Source organism: Musa acuminata, chromosome BXJ2-2 (genome assembly GCF_036884655.1).
Source record: "Musa acuminata AAA Group cultivar baxijiao chromosome BXJ2-2, Cavendish_Baxijiao_AAA, whole genome shotgun sequence".
NCBI lineage: Eukaryota > Viridiplantae > Streptophyta > Magnoliopsida > Zingiberales > Musaceae > Musa > Musa acuminata.
In genome coordinates this window covers 33,395,124-33,415,000 of record NC_088339.1, presented here as the reverse complement: position 1 = coordinate 33,415,000, position 19,877 = coordinate 33,395,124, and the positions used below count along the sequence as shown (strand labels likewise).

Genomic DNA, 19,877 nt, shown 5'->3' with positions numbered 1-19,877 from the left:
TTGTTGATGCATATCAATTGGTATCACTGCAAAATAATAATGAATGATAAAAATGAGTATAAAAGTATCAAGGTTTGAAATCTCGATCGTTTACTCATTTCAGTAATTTAATGGACAGAAATAGTATACTAGTGCATCGGTATACTGAACCACAATACATTCTGATATTAATCAGAAAATAACAAAAAACTAATAATATCGATTTCGACCGAACTATATGATCTGAGACTAATTCTTTGTCATTGATAAATACTGATCAGTACATCCTGTACCGATCAATATTTGAGATCTTGAAAACTATTATAAAAAAAACATAAAAGAAAACTATGGTTCATCTCTTTCAAGTCTTCCAAGTAATAGAGTAGGGACTGAGATGTGGAAGCGCCAAAGAGGTCCAAAAGAAAGCCACATCTCTTTCAGTGGATGAGTTGTGAATGATAGAGGGCAAATGTATCTTCTCTCACAGAAGTTATCCTCCCACAAAGGGATGTCAGACACTAGACTCCTCTTGTGGCTGTCACTATGAAGATTGGTATGGCCTCAACTCGGGTCTTCTCCATCAGCAGTGTCAAAAAGAAGGTAAGCCAAACTAACAACAGCCACAGAATGACTACCCAACTTAAAGCACTAGCAGTTGCTATCATTCAAAAACCAGAAGAAATACCAGCGGTTGCTTTCTCCTTCAACTTGAGATAGCAGCAGCAATATCATACATCTATAAGTAGTTGGAAAAAGGGAACCAAATGATCAGAAAACTACAAGCTTTGTATGGCTTAGGAAGGCAGAGGATGGATATAGGAAAAGGCAGGCTTTCTGATAGAACTGTGAGATTGACAGTTCTGGATCTGAAACAGCTACAAATGGGATTCTTGCAAAGTCTTTATTGTGATGACCCACAAGCCATGTCCTGACTTTTGTGGTAATTGCTTTTCTCAATCTCTTTGTGTAGAGGCTAATTTTGTTTCTTTTCTGATTCTTTTTTGTTCTGATAAAACAAAAGTAGAACAATAGCTAGAAAAACACTAGAACAAAAGAATTAGTGGATCTGTTTAGTCCGTAAGAAGGAAATATATATATATATATATATATATATATATATATATATATATATGAGCATTTTGCATATCATTTAGAAGATGTGGTGGTGTCATGTCATAGACTTTTTAAGCAGTTCAGTCTCTCTTTTGTGAGAACAGTGCTACTTAGTGATCAAGTCATTCATCAAGTAACATTTAATTGAGTCACAGAAATGCATTCACAAACACTTTGATTCTACTAAACCATATGCAACTATTGGAGCAGTTTTAGGCATGCAAGACAGGCATTTGCAACTGCTAAACCAAATGCAAGACAGGTACTCACAAACACAGAAGCCAAGTGATGTTTCTTACCAATATCTTCTCGCTTGGTGGTCCAGGCATTCGCAAGGCTACCAGGCTTCATGATGGAGGAGATGACTAGCCAGGCATCGCATCCTACTTTGAACCAGGCAATGACAGCAAGTTACCATGTGTCAGCAGATCATAGTGTTCCATGTCACTGTAGAATTAGCATATGAGCATGATCATTGTCCTCCTCTTCCCAATGAGATCTCAAGAGACCAACATTCTCTCTCCCAAAAGTCCAAAGCATCATCCATGGGTTAGAAAATGTGATGGTGGGGCCCCAGAATTTTGTAACACCAAGGCTTTGCAATTAAAAATACAGTGAGGAGGAAGATGAAAGCAAGGGTGAGGCCGAAAAGAAGATCTGCATGGTGGATAGAGATATGGATGGACACAGTGGATGATTCCATTCCTTGCTCTTCAAGAAAAAAAAGTGAACCCATACAAGTGTTTAAGAGATTATATAAGCCAAATCATACCCTCCTTTGCCTCTTAATTGTACCACCTTAATCATTAGGGACATCATCCCTCATCCTAAAGTATCTCGAGCACATGAGTTTCATCAATTATCTATTACTACACTGACGGCCGACTGCGTAAGGTTCCTATGGGTACAAAATCTTGAAAGAATCAATCTATATAGTCTTACACTTAGCAAAGAATAATTACTATTTCTTTCACTAAAAAGGGATGAAAAAACCTTGAAAGATGATGATTTTTTTTCTCTCTCATGAGACTTCAGATAAGTGCCAACTGGAAAAAGCAGAAATTGAGATCTTAATAACAGCAGAGGCAAAATGGAGTAATCGTAACCCTGAGACTTACAATTACCAGAAAAGGTGGAGGACCACTCGGGATCTTGGCTGGCCATAAGACAAGATATCATGCCCCGTATGACTGGATGGAATCCAACACCCATTTCCCCTAGAGAAAGCTGAGGAGGTTGGCCCTGGTAGAGAGATGATGGCATGACTTGTTCAAGCCTACAAGTTTGTACAAGAGGCTCACATGGAACACCCTCCCTTGGTGATTGCATATGTGCTTCAGCAGGGAAAGGTGTCATAGAAAAGGGAAAAGTCTCAGTAGCCCCAGAAAGAAAGATAGGAGAAAAGAGAAGCAAAAGGAAGCACACCGATCAGAGAAGGGGGGCTCACTTTTTGCCCGTCTCTGGCCCCAACATATCACAGTCGCCGTCTCCAAAGGATTCCATTCAACTCTGTCGACTTGGGTAGCATTGCACTCGCCCTCTCCCACCCCTACAAAACCAAGTTAGAAAGCCACCAAGAACTTTGTAGCTCAAGTACCAAGAACAAAGAAACCAGCTTCCTCCTCTCTTTCTCTCTCCCCCACAGTCGAATCTAGTGTGTGTGTGAGAGAGAGAGAGAGAGAGAGAGAGAGAGAGAGAGAGAGAGAGAGAAGAGAAGAGAAGAAGAGAGGAACGAAGAGAAGCCATGAGACTGACCAGAATTCCAATCATCCTTTCCCCTGTAAACCAACCACCCATCATTGCGGCCAAACTATCCTTTTCAGCGTTGGAAGGTGAGCTTTAAAGCCGCCCTCCTCCTCCATCGCTTCTTCCTACTTAACCTCCTCATCTCCACCTTCACGCGATCCGCTTCTCCATTCCTTGCCGCGTGTAATTCCCTATCGTTCTTTTCCGCGGCCACCATGAAGCCCTCTTGTGGCTCCGTCAACGGTTTCTACGCCTTCGTCGCCCATGGCGTCGATGACCTTGGTCGCTGTCTTACGTCGACCAACTTTATGTCGGTCACCTTCCTGCAGCGCTGCGTCGCGCTGCTTCGGTCCGTCCACTCGCAGTTCATGAGCCTGGTCCAGAAGCTCCATCTGCCTCCCGGTGAAAAGTGGTTCGACGAGTACATGGACGAGAGCGCCCGCGTGTGGGACGCGTGCCATGTCCTCAAGCTCGGCCTCGCCAGCATGGAGAGCTACTGCGCCACCGGAGCCGACATGATCTCCATCCTCGAACGACACCGCAGCAATCCTCAACTCGTTCGACAGGTCTGCTCTCGCTTGGACGTCACCTTTACCGATCTTGCATCAGAAACTGGTGTTATCTTGATAGCTGGCTTCATGTCATAGGCAATGCGAGCAATCTCCGTGTGTCGAAGAGCAGCGGCGGGCATGCAAGAGGAGAACAGAGTGCTAACGGAGACGAGGATTGAGGCGCTGTCGCTCCGGACCGGCGAGAAGATTCCGTCGGAATCGAAGCTGAACGGGTTCAATGGGTTCAGGGGAGTGTTGCATGCAATGAGGAACGTGAGCTCCTTCCTCTTGATGGTCCTGCTCTGGGGACTGGTGCACTGGTGGCCATGCTGCAGCTCGAGCCAAGCGGCCGCGGACTCCTCCTCCTCCTCCTCCTCCTTCGAGCCGACATACATGCTGTCGATCGCAAGGCTGCAGCAGAGGGTGGTGGGGGAGATCGAGGGGACGGGAGGCAGGCGGCAGGGGGTTCTGCTGTACGAGTTCCGCCGGGCGAGGGCCGCTACAGAGGAGTTGAGGGAGGGGCCCGGAGACGGGGGAGAGATGGAGGAGAGCCTGAAGCTGTGGTTCGGGCTGCTGAGGTCCGGCACTGACAGCATCGCCGGGCAGCTGGATGACTTCTTGGATGAGATTGTGGAGGGGAGGAAGAAGCTGGTGGACTTGTGCAGTCACAGGTAGGTCCGACTACAAACAAAGAAAAGACAAGTTTCAATAACAGGGTTAAGAAGAGTAGATATGCCGTCATGCTATCTGCTCTGTTCTTGCTCCAAACATCTTCCTTCTTCTATCTATAATGTTCGAACTTATATGTGATCAAATGAGAGTTGACTGCCATGAACAAATAGCTTGCAGCAGGAAGAAAGTTATATCGTCTTGTCAACAAGTTCCAACCAGATCACATACCTGGAGAAGAATGGACATCTCACTTCTGGTGGCTGTTCTTTGTTGGCTTTCTCTGAAATCAAAATAGGGAGGAAAGAAACAGGAACACAGCATGATGGAAGCTTTCGTCCGGCTGGGGCTGGGGCTGGGGCTGATGCTGAGGAGATGGAGACCATGATGGGGATCGACAAGCCTTCTGAACCAGCAGTCTGACAATGTCTGCTGTTTGATTCATGTCACTGTCTTCAGCACAAAAACCTCAGTCTTGATGCTTTTCTAGTCCCTACCCTTCCTAAAAAGTTCAAAAGAGAAGGGAGAAAGCACTTCTCCATCAGCAGTACATCATAGAAAGAGAGGCTTCCTGAAACTTTTGTGGGCTGAAAGCAGGTCTGAAACATATAGGTAGCACAGGAAAAAATTCTGACCCTCAGCTAAACAGCAAACTATTTCAGCAGAAACATGGTAGACCTAGCTGTAAGCCCTATGCATATATATATATATATATATATATATATATATATATATATATATATATATATATATATATATATATATGAACATTATTAGCAGAGCCTAGAGAGCAGACTGTCACAGAACAAGTTGTAGGGCTTAGGGTAAAGAACATATGAAGCTGTTCATGAGAAGACACTTTACAATCAATCAACTTAACAAGACAAATGCTTGACAACAAGTGTGGTGATCAACACACACACAGATTGGAGTGTTACAAATTCATACACTGTGATTGATAAATTCTAAACTACACACTTTACAATCAATCAACTTAACAAGACAAATGCTTGACAACAAGTGTGGTGATCAACACACAAATAGATTGGAGTGTTACAAATTCATACACTGTTTTATTTAAGACTGTTCCAGATTGATAAAATTCTAAACTAGACACTTTACAATCAATCAACTTTAACTGCCAGGACAAATGCTTGAACACTAGTTTGGTGATCAACAAACAGAGAGATTGGAGCATCACAAATTCATACACTGTTTTATTTAAAACTATTCCCGATTGATAAAATTCTGAACTACACACTTTACAATCAATCAATTTTAACTGCCACGACAAATGCTTGAACACAAGTGTGGTGATCAACAAACAGAGAGATTGGAGCATCACAAATTCATACACTGTTTTATTTAAAACTATTCTCGATTGATAAAATTCTGAACTACACACTTTACAATCAATCAATTTTAACTGCCAGGACAAATGCTTGAACACAAGTGTGGTGATCAACAAACAGAGAGATTGGAGTGTCGCAAATTCAAACACTGTTTTATTTAAAACTATTCCCGATTGATAAAATTCGATCATCAAAGTTCTTAACCTTGCCCGGTCAACGGCCTGCAAAAGTTGTAACATTAGTCACAGAGCTGAAACCAATAAGATGATTTCATAAACATATAAGATAATCAGTATCATCGACAAACTGCCTTTGATTACTGTATAACAAATCCTGGCATTGCAAACTGTGATGAAAAGGACTCAAACATATTGTTCTCAAGGTCCTCAGGAAACTCCCGTAACTTCCCATACAACCTCGGTGCAAAACTTGCTATTTCAGCGGACTTTAGAAGAAATTCAGCAATCATCTTCAAATCTTCGTCTAAACAACCTCTCTTAGTCATGAGAGAAACGCCTAAAGTCACAGAAACAAGAGTACATTTAATCTCTTCCCAACATCCTGAAACTGCATATACTAAAATGTAATACAGTAACATAGGAGAAATTACCTATCCTTGCTCCTGCAGAAGAGAATGAATGATGATGAAAATGTGATACCCTTATGGCTTCTGCTGACAATTTTTGCACTTTGTTTTTAATTTTTTTCTCGATAAGTGAAGATGATTCGTAAATATCATTTTTTTTTTGTTGATCCAAATATTTAGACACCTATGATGGTAGATATGCGGCATGTCAACACTTAAAAGAGTAGCACTAGTGGTGAAGATGCCTTGCCTTGGCGATCTTGATGAAGAAAACTTCCCTACAAACACATGATCTTACATAATATTTGAGAAAAGATCTCCAAGCTAAATTCATTTTGAGTGGTTTTTGTAATCAAGAACCAGCTCACTGTGGCATAGGCACACAACAATACCTTTCTAACGTGGCATGAATGTATCGTTCACCAGTTTTTGTGGCCCCGTACTAGTCAGAACAGGCTAATGAATAACCAATCGACATGTGACATGTCAACACTTCTAGCACAATTCATAGTGCTAACATTTTTTTTTTGACACAATATGTCTTGATCATGCCAGTCAGCAAAGCAACCCTGGTTGTGATAACTTTTAGCACTTAGTGCTTATGCCGAGTAAAAAAGATAAGGTCATGCCAAAAGAAGGCGGGCAACAATGTAAGCACACCTTTAAATGGAAGGAAAAACTCACATTTACAAATAAAATTTATCAAATGAACATCTATTTGGTGACTAAAAGAGCACAAAACACTTTTATAGAACAATGTCAATCATTTCTAGAATAAAGAAGATGTCACATATTGATCTTCAGGCTAATCAACACGGCTAGCGATGACCCAATTGGGGTTCACTAGAGACTCGTGAATAATTACCATTTCCCAAAAAAACAAAAGTGCAAAGAAAATAGAAATGGATATTTCTCAATTTAAAAGTCCAAGGATTCCAGATTAAGAGATGGTTGTCTGTAACCCCAGTTACCAATCTGCAATTTACTCTACGCAATCAGAGGCCAAGGCTTGAGCATTTATCCTAACTTACTAAATATAAGCTTAATGTTAAGGTATATATACTTGCTCCAAAGCTATTGCCAAAGCAGCTATGCGGTTCTTGTGAGGTCCCTTTGATGCGATGGAAAAACAGCAAAATCTATCTTTTCATCATCAGATAGGGCCTCAAAAGGGTAATGTGAGTCATTCAAGTAACAATATCAGAATAGTTAAAAGGCTAAGGCACTCTTGCAAAAGATAAAAACCAAAGTTAAGCAGTGCTGATATAAACATATATGTACAAGAACAAGGATTTCTGATACCTTTTTTGGCACTGTACAAGACCGTTTGTGCCAGTTCTCATGTCCCTACGCCGGCTAGCATGGGCCAACATTTGACCTTCAGAACGGGTTGATTTGGTTCGCCGAGCGTCTGCAGATCCGGCTCTTCCTTCGCCCTCTTCCACGCATTTAGACCGAGAGAGCCTCTGCTCCTCGTGACAGACTCCTCGGCGTCGCTTGACTCCACGGGTCCATCAGGAGCGGTCCTTGGCTACTGATCGACAACTACGAATAGAGACCGACCAGCAGCGTGGAAAGCTAGAGATCGGCCAGGCTATTCGATGAAACTTCATGGGGTGCTACAGCTCTGGCGAAGGGAAGAAGCAGCGAAGCGGGTTGGTGAGTGGCCACCATCAATGGCGGAAGGCGAGAGACAGGGAGAGCGGGTAGCGCAACCCTAATCGTAAAACGGTCGGAGGAGGAGAGGGCGGGAGTGATAACCGCGCTAATCTGTGACGTTGTCGGGCCCGTCTGCAGAGAAGATCGGGCCCATTAAGGTTTATCGTTGGAAGTCTTGTGCGTATGTTTTCCGGGTTCCCTTGCGAGGGTTCGGTACGTCGAAAGACATCTGGCACGCCAACGTATGCTTGGAAATCTGCGAGTGACACCGACGTGGCGCGCACACACGTTTTGGATCACATCAAAGGTTTGTTATGAGAATTATCTTCTTATCAAATGATCTTAATCGTGAACTCCATCGATCTCATAATTATTGTGATTTGGCATCATTCTTGTGAATTCATATTACTTGTTGCATCCGCCATGCGACGTGCATGTGTATGACATACAGCATACCAATTGTATCGTAGTGCATAATGATGCATCATGGACCTTAAAACTCAAGTTATTTGAACGGTTGTTGTCGCAACGTTTAGGAGTTACGCAGAACGAAGCACAGGTACAAATGTCGAAGCGCATCAAGACATACAAAAAAGAGGAGGAAAAAAAAAAAGGGCGAAACAAGGGGAATAAGAGGAAAATTGCACGGGGGACAAATAGACATAAAGAGCATGTGAGATAGATTTCTACTAAACCATGTCAAACATTTCTTGAAGTAAAAGAAATAACACACGTTAATTTGTAGACTAATACGCAAGAATTCAATGGCTTGATTGAAGATTTGTTATTGGTCCAAAAAATAGAAGGGCAGTAAACAACTATAGATACCTGAGACTAGACGCACAGTACAATCTATTTACCTATTCAAAATGATAGGGCTCCTTTTAGCCATAACCTAATTCACCATATGATAATTGTTCGTAGGAGGAAATAATATATGTGAATGTTTCAGACTGAAGATACAAGCTGCCAATACGTTAATAAACCAAATGAATATACAAACATCAATGTACACAATGTTCTAATAGCCGAACGAAACAGGGATTGAAAATTTTCTAGCTTAAAAGCACACACCATGACCGCTATGAAATAGATAGCAACCACTTGTATGATTTAACCAGATACCGATAAGCAAAAATGTTGTAATCACCAGGACTGCTAAAACATTCAATATTATAATAGGCATACCGAGACATCTTGGTATTGTGTTAGAGAAAAATTAAAGTATCCTAGTGTTATTATGAGCTGCAATGGGGACATGCAGTGCCCATAACTATAACTACTGGACGGTCCTGCTTTGCAACTAAAGTCATGTAAACATGATAAAGAAGTTGCTGTGTGTTCTATAAAGTAGATTAAGTTATTTGTTGACTAGGCTGAGTACACTGGGAGGCTGTCGAGTGAAACAATGGGAAAAGAAAATTGCAAAACATCCTGCTAAGTCCATAGCAAAACAGAAACAGCTGTGAAAGAAAGTTAAAAAAGGTAGTGCATCCCTCCCATACAATTTCAACAATTACCACCAGATTTTTCATCAATCCACCTTTCACCCCTAAGTTCCGCTAATTCAAAATTTCATAACCCAGCACATGATATAAGCCTTCAGGTTGTGCTTGTGGCTAGTCGCATTTTATGTTTCTGTAGATTCTTCTCACAAATAAAGTAGAGCCAAGATAACCCACAGCACCTGAATTTTGAACAGCAGTCATAAAAACAGCAATGCAGAAGATACATGAGCACAATTTGAAGATTGGAGTTTGGACCGACTTACCACAAAGAATTCCTAAACCCAAACAAAACATTAGAGTGTAGCCAAAGTAGAAGCTAGTCTGGAAAAAGCCTGACATCTTGGTCTTCACGTGGTAGTAATATATAGAGTAAAGGTACACATAAACAGCAGTTGAAGCAGCAGAAAAGAATGAAGTCCACTGCCAGTGATAGTTCTCAGCATTTAGCAAGAAATATGTTCCCACTATAGTCACACAAATGGTGACAATTATGAGGATCAAGAAGACCAGTAGCATAAAGCCATACACATAATAGACCTGCCCAAAATGATTAGCCAGGTGGTCAGTATCTTTTGTATCTGCACATGCACATCACTGAGATAGCAAAATTTAGATGCCTCGTAACATTTCGACTGGACAAAATACCAGATTCATCCAAACAACAGGCAAGATTAAAATTTTTAAGGGCAAAAATTAATTAGAAAAAAACTACTAACTTGTAACTATGGTCAGTGTAATTCATACAAAAATGATGTAGTTTACCTTGTAATTCCAGAATGATGTGAAGACAAAATACATCTCAATGAATATGCTACCAAATGGAAGCAGTCCTCCCATAAGTGAGACAACGAAAGGTGTAAGATACCATTTCTTCTCAGGGATAGGACGAGGAATGGTCTTCACACGGCATGGATTGTTTGGCGAACCACTCCAGTTCCTACCAACAACAGTGCCTAGAAGTGCTAGAGGAAATGAGATGAAAGCCCACAATACAAAAACAACCATCATTGTCCCGAATGGAATAGCCGCTAGTGATCCATAGAATATAGCAATTGTGTTAAGTACGAAGCCAATTGCAAAGCACATAAATGGAAACAATGATGCTGTGACAATCATTGCCTTTATCCAATTTTTACCTGCCAATAAACAAGAATATCTATTTAGATAAATGATTAGACATTGAAACTAAAAATCCCAATTTCATTTAGGGATATGTGTGTGCGTGCGCGCGCGCAAGTGTGCATCTGGATCTGTACCACAAAGCTTCTTGATTTGAATAGAAACTACATTACTAAAGTCAATGCATATTTCTAAGAAAACTAAAAAGAAAGATGGTCACTTGAGAGGAACCATACCACCATTACGTGAGTAAAGTCCACCACTAACATAGCCAGCAATGAATGAGGTAAGAGCATAGCACACTATGAAAGTTGTAATGATAGATCCTCGCCTGCCCAACAAGAAAAAATTGGTAGTAAGAGAAAAACTTACAATCCAGATCTGAAAGACTTAAGAAAAAATAAACTGCTTATAAAACAAAATGCTAGAACAAATAATTAGAGATACATGTTAACAGAGAAATAACCATATTATGTCCATAGTAATCAATATTGAAGGTGGAAGACACGGAAATGGGTCAACTAATATCTAAGCCTACCTGCAAGATACAAAAACAAAGACTAAAAGATAATAATCACCATGTGCATATTTCATGCAGCACATTGTGACACCAAAGATATGTTTATCTGCAGGTAATCAAATATAAATGAAGATATGACGATCCTGATACTGAAACAATGAGAAATACAGTGAATTGTTTACTTGGCCAATCGTGCAATCATAAATCTAATAAAAATGCCTAGAGAACCAGCAATAAAGTTGGTACTGTAATCAACCAGCAGTTTCAAAGCTGAGTCTATACATACCCAATGTATAATGTTCCGACAATTGCCAACACAATCACTAGGAGAACAAGCATTGCCAATTGTGCACCAGTACCAACAAGAGTTGAAAGAAGAACCAAACTGCAAGGAGGTCGGAAGACATCCCCATGAACAAGTTTCCATCCAGATTCTTCACTCACATCTCTTTCCTGATAAAAAATCAAAAAAATAAAAAGATCCAAGTTGGATGATAGAATCATGACAAATATGCATGTTACAAGAAATACTAAAAATGGCAGCAAGTAATTACCAGAGTCTCAAGATCATCATCTTCACGAGCATATTTTGCATAATCATTTCGGAGAGTTCTCATCAATATCATAGATACCAGGCCAGTGAGGAAAATAACCATCATGAAAGAATTGAAGATAGAAAACCAGTGAATCTGTGTAACAGACGCAATATTGCAATCATACGCAAGAAGCATTTTCATGGATAAAAATTGTCAATAATTATCACCAGCAAGGTTTTGAATTCTAGAATCTTATAAAACAAGTACATAGTGATCAATAAAACAAGTATATACTGATCAATACAGTAAAATATGCCTTGGTATAACAATTTTATTAAAAAAAAACATACGTGGTAAGAAAAAGGAAAACATGATAAATAACCCAGAACTGCATTACCTGGTGCTCAAAAAAAGGGTAATCCAAGTAAACCTCAAAACGGCGGGCAAATGTTACATTTGTTGGCAGCCATTTGACCGAATATGTCATATCTAATTTTTTTCCCACCTCCAAAAGTTTAGGACTTGCTTGAGTGAGATTGACATGAATAATCTGCAAGAAAGGAACAATGAAAAAATGGACCAGTAATGATTATGACACAAGTAGACCAAAAAAGTTCTTTTGTGGTATTGTGACCGTAAAGCTCCAATAGACAACCTACCTGATATCCCTTATGTTGGATGACAATATCTTTATGTGTGAAAAGATAATGTTTATCTTTGTTGTTTTTGTCAGTCTCTCCAACAAAGCCTAATTCAAAGAAAAAATATTATACATAAGAAATCACATCAAAGATCAGAAGCAAATAGGAGGCAAGAATGATAGGGAGGAACATACCCCACAAAGGCAGGTCATCTAGATCACGGCCCCAAACAATGAAGAATGAGAAGAATTAGGTCAAGGGTAAACAATCAAGCATAATAAGCACATATAAGAAGAAAACAGAATATCACCCCAAGTCTGGGTTAAAGAATCAGATAAAGTCGATAAGAACTCATTATTTAACTTACCTATGAAGAATTCAAACCAATAAGAGTTATCTATGGCATCTATGAATTGCTTCACTTTTGTGGCATCAAGTTCAATTGTACATATGGAACCTTTGTCAACATTCCCTGACATATCAATTTACAGTAGTTTAAATGAGGAACTGATGACGAGGTCCTCAATGGACCTAAATTGTGCCTGCATCGCAATTAACTCAATAAACACAAAAGATTTGGTAAAGAAAATTGCATACTTTGAAATTTTATTGGGATCTGGCTGTCAATCAGTTCATTTCCACCTAGGACCTCCCCCAGACCACTCCACTTATGCGCAGGGTTCTCAGATGGCTGACAGAATGGAAGGCTATAATAGTTATATGTCTCTTGAGGGTTATTGTAAGGGCCAACCTTGTTTACCCATAGTGTAACGGGGTCTTCAGCTTGGTACTGCAAGCGAATTGACAACAGATACGAAACCCATGATAAAGAGAAAGATAACTTTCCCGGCATATTTTCATAGAGATATAAAAACAAGAAATTATTCAGCCTAACAGTTGTGCTTGGAAAAAATAAATCACTTTTTATTTATAAAATAAAGGACCATGTAGTAATAATATTTTATCTTCTCGGAAATATTTAAAAATAGACAAAGGTAGAGCCTTCCTTTGTCTGATTTATCAGACCAGAGGTAGGAAATCAAACTAGAGATGCATCATTTATCCAACATATCTTAGAGTAGTCATCAGTATAAATAGAAAGAGACTGGAGAATCTCCAGTTTAAATAGAATAGCATTAAAAATTAGCCTATACTAACCATTTTGAATTGAAAACAATAAACATATTCAGAATATTGCTAGACATTTTTATAATTAATTACAAACTAGGACAAGCCTTAAACAAAGATTTAGGGGTGATCTAGGGATGTTCTAAGCCAAGACTAAGATTCAAATATGGATTGCAACTTAAATTTAATTGCCTACAATATATTATTCAATAGGAAGAGAAGAATTAAGACAGTTCCTACAGTCAGAGAAGACTAGTTGAAGTGAAGTGAGGCATACAAGAAGTTATATGATCATCATGTGTCCTTACATTGAAAAGCAATGTTGTGAGAGTTACGAAAGCAAACTGTGATTTATCAGTCAAGGATTCGTCAGTTTGAGAAATCAGTTGAAAAGAAGAAGATATTGAGATTGGAAATGTCGAGTTACGAAGAAAAAGAATCTAAAATGATTCCATGCCATCCTGTAACTAAATCATTATTAATTTATGATAAAATAAGGAAAAACAATTTGAAATATGCAACCTATAAATGCAAAAGTTGCACGAAATAATTCCGCTAAGTGGGGCCAATATAGGCAGAAGAAAACATAGGAAGATTTTGCTAGAAATAGTACGATGGACCTTGAAAGCTCCGGAGTTACTAGTGATCATGCCCTCAATAATGCTCAATGATGACAAAGAAACCATGTTACTAGTACCAAATAGTTGAAAGAATTATATTGTCCGTACAGCTTCCACTTTTGTCAAATCATCCACAAGATTGCTCAAGCACATGTCACGTGCAAGACACTAATGATTCCATCGTAAAACTAAGGTAGGCATATATAATCTATAGTGTGAAAAGATGGAAAGGTAGACAGTAAATCACATTTTGACTTGTTGAGATCATCGCCACGGGATCTATGCTCAAGTATTCAGTGAATGCAAGCCATTGACCAATATGAAATCCATAATATGCAACCAGAATTGCGCTATTCGGTATCTTCTGGTGAATCATGGCAAGGTGGACAATAGGTGCCTCCGTCAAAGGCACTCGATCCTCTCCAGTGAATCTTCACTAGACACTCAAATTAACCCTAAAGACAAACAGAGGGAAAAGAGGACATCCTATCAGACAAGCAAGCATATTGGGAGGTGTACATGCTGCAAACACTAATTTGAATTCGTGCCACGAAGGGCGTCTGGCGCTTCCGATCATCACTAAACCAACCTTTTCGCACCCTAATCGGAATCAATTCAAGAAAAGTACATGGAGTACTAAGATTCCAACTGGATCTCAACATCCAAAAACTGCTTCAGATTCAGCAAGAAAATAGCACGCCAACACCGTTACACGCTGGAACTTCTGCCATATGCGCTGCGTAAGAGGCACCGGCAATCACTAGTAGAATCCAAGTCCAGATCTACACCGCCATCAAAAAAATAGAACAGAACAAACCCTAGCTACGGATCGACCTACTCGCATCACGGTGAAGCAAAGAGATCCAGACGAACGGAAGGTTCGGATCGACAAAGCAGAGCCGGGATCGAGGGGCGTACCTTGTGATCGGACTCGGAGGCGGAAGCCGAGGCGACGAGGAGGAAAAGTAGGAAGGCGGCCGAGAGGGACGGCAGAGATCGGGCACCGGGACGCATGGCCGCGGCCGGATCTGAGAGCGGAGGACAGTGGAGAGAGAGAGAGAGAGAGAGAGAGAGAGACGTCTCCTTTGGGACTTGTAATCTAGTCGACCAAGACTTGACGGTTTCGTCCATGATTGAGCTAAATAGGGCGATCCAATGTCTTGTGCTCGGTTCAAGGAGATGGGTTGGGGTTGGGTCTCATCAAGATTCGTGTTCATCATCATCGATACCTGGCTTTTGACCTAAAAAGGTTGATTGCTGTGCTCGGTGGAACACGATTGGTTGGGGTTGGGTCTCGTCAAGATTAGTATTCGTCTATGATCATTAGTGGTACCCGGCTTTTGAGCTAAATAGGGCGATTGTTGTGCTCGGTGGAAGACGATGGGTTGGAGTTGGGTCTCATCAAGATCAGTGTTCATCTATGATCATTATTGGTACTCGGCTTTTGAGCTAAATAGGGTGATTGTTGTGCTCGTTCGAAGACGATGAGTTGGGGTTCGGTCTCATCAAGATTAGTGTTCGTCTATGATCTTATTGATACCCAACTTTTGAGCTAAATAGGACGATTGGTGTGTGCTCGGTGGAAGTAGATGGGTTGATCTCATCAAGATTAGTGTTCTTCTCTGATCCTTGTTAAGGGTTGGTTTATTTATTCATTTATTTATTTCATCATGAATTTAGTCAGAACGCAAAATAATTTATTTTTTATTGATTAATTAGGTTTTTATTCACACACACACAATATATATATATATATATATTATTGCAAAGTGTGCAAAATAAATAATATGTTTGTCTTCGTCCATTTTAATATAACATATGTATATTTCTTTAAATATAGAAAAGGTCAGATTAAGTGCTACCAATAATTGAGTCTTAAAAAAAATAATATAAAAATATATAACACCTAAAACATACTTAATATTTATTCATGCTATTACAATAATTTTAAAAGCATCAATATAAATTAGAACTCTAAGTAGTGGTCACAGTGGTTTCACTCTGGCTTAGGCCCATTCACCATTTTAAGGTTGGGTTCGACTTGAGCTCGATCCATTCAAGAAGCCCACGAGAAATATATTTGCTCGCTAAATGGGCCTGATCCAAACATTGGCCCAATTCAATTGGGTTCTACTCGTCAATATATATATATATATATATATATATATATATATATATATATATATATATATATATATATATATATATATATATATATTTTACGATCACAATCCAAGTGGTTTGACAAACGTTCATGATGGAGAAGGATGAGTCTTAGGAGAACAAAGAGCACCTGGGTTGACCAGAATTCCATCCCAAATTTGAAATTTAGCATTAGGACTATTATGTGGGCAACAATTAAACCAAAAATTTTAAGGAAAAAGAAGTATAGAAATCATCGCAAGTGATTTGAGTGGGAGTTTTGACCTTCTAGATTGTCAACCCCACATCCTTTCAATAGCTACCAATTCCACTAGCCGATAGAAAATGGCTATCCAAAAGGTAAAGAAATCAAAGAGATGACATGCACATTGTTGAATATGTTGAACGCATCAAATTGGCATAGATAATTGATAGGGAGAGGAAGAGTCATGCTTATGTAGTATTTTAATATATCACACATAAAATTATGAAAAATTAAATGTATTGTATGTTGCGTAATACTAGTCCAAATTAATCTATCGTAAACTATTTACATCGATCGTGTATCGTCCTTATCGGAAGAGGATCAATGTATACATAATTTTATTTTGATATTATTTTCAAATTTTAATTTTGTTTATCGAATCGTAAAAGAATAATCTTACGATGGACTACTAAAAATTAAGAAATAGACACTATATATTTGTTATTCATGTGATTTGGTCCCCACCACCCAACAAGGAGGAATTTTCTCTGACAAAGCTTTGTCAATTCAACGTTGTCATCAAAGATATGCACAAGAATGAAATCAGGAGGATAAGAGATTGGGATGGTCTAACACTTCAAATCATTGGTGGGCAGGAGGAGGAAAACATGGATGGAATTGATGTCCTCTTCAGGTTTGGGTAGTAGTAGATGTCACAATGGACATGATTTCCTGATGAGCACAAAGCGGAGAAAGAGACAGAGAGAGAGAGAGAGAGAGAGAGAGAGCAGCTTCCACCACCAAACTGTTGTATTGATGGTTGTTGGTGAAATGATCAGCTGTGGCCGATCAGTGGTTTGGTCCATGGGTGATCTCGGGAGTTCGTGATCAATTGGAAGAAGTGTCGAAGTCGACTAAGTCAAGAAGTTAGGATGCGGTGGCGCCGTATGAGGGATGGCATCTCTCGATTGGGGTGCTGACTTTGTCCTCCGGGAAGACGTCTCTCGGTCGGGATGCTGACTCCGTCTTCCGGGAAAGCATCTCCTGGGTGACCGCGCTTATTGGGGGTGGCCGAGCTCCTGCATAGAAGGCCTTCGTCGGGGGTTCCCAATGGTGGCCCCTCGTTGAATAAGTTAGTGGTTGTCAAATACCGGTCATAGGTTTTTATACCATTATGCGAGGATCGATTGTATGTAGATTTAGCGCCACGACTGATCCTCGAGTGGCGAGGTGGTACATTCCTACGGTCGTCACCCGGAATGCATGGAACGGCACCATGGGGCACCGTCCCGAGCTTTTTGGGACGGGACGTATCGAGGAGTGCCTTGGTACGAATTCTAGCTTGGCACATGGAAGCACTCCTCGTGCTGTGCTGACTTGGTAGGAGCGCGGGTTGTGACGTAGCTGAAGCCCAAAATATACCTTATAAATGGTGGTCTTCAAGTGCTCCTACTTTGCATTAATATCTCAAGCAAGAAAACAGGAAAAGGAATTAAATAATTACTTATTCCAGAAATGTAAGGGTATATTTTTGCTCTTATTTATAATTATTAGATTAATATTTTTAGCTGATTGAATCCATGTTTGTAGGAATATCAATATATGCCATCTTTATAATTTTGATCTTTAAGTGGCAAAGAAACATCTTTATCGTATATTTTTATTACAAGTAGATTCATGAATTATTCGAGAAACAATCCGAGGATTCATGAGAAAAAAAATTTATTACAAGTAGATTTAGTATATTTTTATTCGATCAAAAACTTGACGAACTCTGGAAAAAGGAATGTTTTCCTATCGGTTGAAGAAATATTTTATTTTCGAATGAATTTTGGAACTCTCTCGATAAACAAATGTTTTGGTGATCTCCCAAATGTTGTCAATCATTGGCATCAATCATTAATAGCTTCTCTTCCCTCATTAATTGCCTATCTTTTTACATACCAAAACCTTCACATCTTCCCAATCCTCCTCATGTGTGACAGAGCCACAAGAACAAGATTTCTCTCCCTCAATCTAATGCAACGAAGACATCAACCTACCTACTACCATCGGCTTCACACCTCTCTCTCTCTCTCATCTTCTTCAGCACAACAGCTTCTTGACATGCACAGATACAGCTGCCAGCTAAGCTATGCGTTGCCCTTCTTCCAATGGCCAGATAAACCTGAACCCAAGTGGCCGTGGGATGTGCCGGCAGCTACAGGTCTCGCTGCTTTGGAAGCCGAGATGGCAACACAGGCACAGGGCCCGCATGGTGCTTGTGCTTGCGGTTGCTGCTGGTGGAGGAGAGGACTGCTCCGGAGAAGAGTGGCGAGGGAGGCTTATGGAGAGGTCAAGGTTGAGATCGAGGCCGCCGTCCCCGTCTCGGCTACTGCTGTCGCCGGAGGAATCTTGAGCCATGGACCGCTCATCCTGCTTGAGGGCGGTGATCGGCCGGTGAGTCTGGGGGTCGAGACCTCGGCCGAGGAGCTTCCTCTTGATGTGCGTGTTCCAGTAGTTCTTGATCTCGTTGTCGGTCCTTCCCGGCAATCTCCCAGCTATCAGAGACCATCTGAAACAACAAGGCAATGCCGACTTGGTGAGCAACACCGCCGTGCAAGCAAACAACGGAGTGAGTCTCGCAGCAATCGCCTTCATACTTGTTGCCGAGGAGGCCATGGAGCTCGATGATGAGCTCATCTTCTTCGGCGGTGAAGTTGCCGCGCTTGAGATCGGGCCGGAGGTAGTTTATCCACCTGAGCCTGCAACTCTTCCCACACCTAAGCAAACCTTCAAGAACAGGAAGATGCCATCAGCAAAACATGGCACGGATACATCGGTAGGATCGAATCCGAGCCTCCCGGGAAAACTACCTGCAGCTTTGGGGAGCGATCTCCAGCAACCTTCGCCATGGGCTTTGATGTAAGAGATCAGCTTCTCGTCTTCCTCCTTGGTCCAGGCTCCTTTGTTGGTGTGAGCCTTCTCGCAACATGGAGACCTGCCCATGCTTGAAACTTTGGTTTCAGGTGTCGCAGAAAAGAGAGAGGAGCAAAGGGAGAGGGTTTGATACGGAGAGGAAGGAGAGGTGTTCGATTTATATGAGAGGAGGTGAACGAAGTGGTGAGCTCAAGAAATCCATGAGGGGCTCACTCGAGTGAGTTGGTGTGGAAAGGCAGTGGATTTGGTAGGTAGGTGTACTCTTGAGTTGAGGGTTTGCAGTTCCATTAGGATTCTTCCATCTCATCTTATATTCAGTCATTTGACTTCAATGCAAGCTTTCAAGGTTTCTAGAAATCCAAACGTTGTGCACATGGATTTGTGTGGTGGGGAAGAAGAAGAAGGGTAGAGAGAGAGAGAGAGAGAGAGAGAGAGAGAGAGAGAGAGAGAGAGAGAGTCCATGGTATCTGGTGGCCAACCCTTCTCTTCTCCCACCTTCCCCCCTCCTCCTCATGACAAGGAAACAATGGGTGGGGTGTGTCTGATGTCTTCTTTGATCATTTCTACTGTGAAAATTCCAAGAGTTGATTAGATTATTGTCAGAGTTAGAAAGATATGTGTTGATTTCAAGTGGGGTTCAACCATCAGAAACCATCTTCTTCTTCTTCTTCTAATTTATGCCATGAGCATGGGTTCCGAATGATGCTTCCAAATTGGGTGGCAGGAAAGGAAGGGAAACTTGTGATCAAAAACTTTGATCATGGATTATAAAGTCATCAACAATTCTTATGAGGATTCTATCCTATCTTATCCGACCTTTTGAACAAGATTTAGACTGCTATAATAATTCCTCATCTTTGACTGAATTCGAATTCAACAACTAT

General features: G+C 40.7%; 3 protein-coding genes and 1 long non-coding RNA gene across 4 annotated transcripts; 1 reads left to right on the top strand and 3 right to left on the bottom strand.

Annotated features, from left to right (window-relative positions):
• The first annotated feature begins 2,286 nt into the window (after window positions 1–2,286).
• On the top strand, window positions 2,287–4,547 carry LOC103976603 (uncharacterized). The gene is made up of 3 exons (XM_009391869.3): window positions 2,287–3,404; window positions 3,486–4,060; window positions 4,232–4,547. Exons 1-3 carry the CDS (start codon window positions 3,054–3,056, stop codon window positions 4,479–4,481), a joined length of 1,176 nt encoding a protein of 391 aa, XP_009390144.2. The 5' UTR covers window positions 2,287–3,053; the 3' UTR covers window positions 4,482–4,547.
• An 825-nt stretch (window positions 4,548–5,372) lies between these two features.
• Window positions 5,373–7,799, bottom strand: LOC135605068 (uncharacterized). The gene is made up of 2 exons (XR_010484295.1): window positions 7,299–7,799; window positions 5,373–5,926 (listed from the first exon to the last, which is right to left on the bottom strand). It is a non-coding gene; the product is annotated as an uncharacterized LOC135605068 (long non-coding RNA).
• A 1,176-nt stretch (window positions 7,800–8,975) lies between these two features.
• LOC135606201 (transmembrane 9 superfamily member 1-like) lies at window positions 8,976–14,841 on the bottom strand. Its single transcript, XM_065097092.1, has 12 exons — window positions 14,646–14,841; window positions 12,577–12,769; window positions 12,347–12,451; window positions 12,174–12,191; window positions 11,998–12,086; window positions 11,736–11,888; window positions 11,357–11,491; window positions 11,089–11,255; window positions 10,519–10,613; window positions 9,926–10,299; window positions 9,427–9,700; window positions 8,976–9,342 (listed from the first exon to the last, which is right to left on the bottom strand). The coding sequence occupies exons 1-12, from the start codon at window positions 14,739–14,741 to the stop codon at window positions 9,275–9,277; spliced, it is 1,767 nt and encodes a 588-aa protein (XP_064953164.1). The 5' UTR covers window positions 14,742–14,841; the 3' UTR covers window positions 8,976–9,274.
• A 3,034-nt stretch (window positions 14,842–17,875) lies between these two features.
• LOC103976551 (myb-related protein 308) lies at window positions 17,876–19,261 on the bottom strand. Its single transcript, XM_065097091.1, has 3 exons — window positions 18,930–19,261; window positions 18,717–18,846; window positions 17,876–18,628 (listed from the first exon to the last, which is right to left on the bottom strand). Exons 1-3 carry the CDS (start codon window positions 19,060–19,062, stop codon window positions 18,202–18,204), a joined length of 690 nt encoding a protein of 229 aa, XP_064953163.1. The 5' UTR covers window positions 19,063–19,261; the 3' UTR covers window positions 17,876–18,201.
• Window positions 19,262–19,877: the final 616 nt, after the last annotated feature.

What these genes read in the sequence shown, in the direction of transcription:
- LOC103976603 (XM_009391869.3), top strand. Translation starts at nt 3,054, where the DNA reads ATGAAGCCCTCTTGTGGCTCCGTCAACGGTTTCTACGCCTTCGTCGCC. An exon ending in ATCCTCAACTCGTTCGACAG is followed by an intron (nt 3,405 to 3,485) that starts GTCTGCTCTCGC and finishes TTCATGTCATAG; the next exon opens with GCAATGCGAGCAATCTCCGT. An exon ending in GTGGACTTGTGCAGTCACAG is followed by an intron (nt 4,061 to 4,231) that starts GTAGGTCCGACT and finishes ATGAACAAATAG; the next exon opens with CTTGCAGCAGGAAGAAAGTT.
- LOC135606201 (XM_065097092.1), bottom strand. Translation starts at nt 14,741, where the DNA reads ATGCGTCCCGGTGCCCGATCTCTGCCGTCCCTCTCGGCCGCCTTCCTA. An exon ending in GATCCCAATAAAATTTCAAA is followed by an intron (nt 12,452 to 12,576) that starts GTATGCAATTTT and finishes TTGATATGTCAG; the next exon opens with GGAATGTTGACAAAGGTTCC. An exon ending in TCCAACATAAGGGATATCAG is followed by an intron (nt 11,889 to 11,997) that starts GTAGGTTGTCTA and finishes CCTTTCTTGCAG; the next exon opens with ATTATTCATGTCAATCTCAC.
- LOC103976551 (XM_065097091.1), bottom strand. Translation starts at nt 19,062, where the DNA reads ATGGGCAGGTCTCCATGTTGCGAGAAGGCTCACACCAACAAAGGAGCC. An exon ending in ATCGCTCCCCAAAGCTGCAG is followed by an intron (nt 18,847 to 18,929) that starts GTAGTTTTCCCG and finishes CTGTTCTTGAAG; the next exon opens with GTTTGCTTAGGTGTGGGAAG. An exon ending in CATGGCCTCCTCGGCAACAA is followed by an intron (nt 18,629 to 18,716) that starts GTATGAAGGCGA and finishes TTGTTGTTTCAG; the next exon opens with ATGGTCTCTGATAGCTGGGA.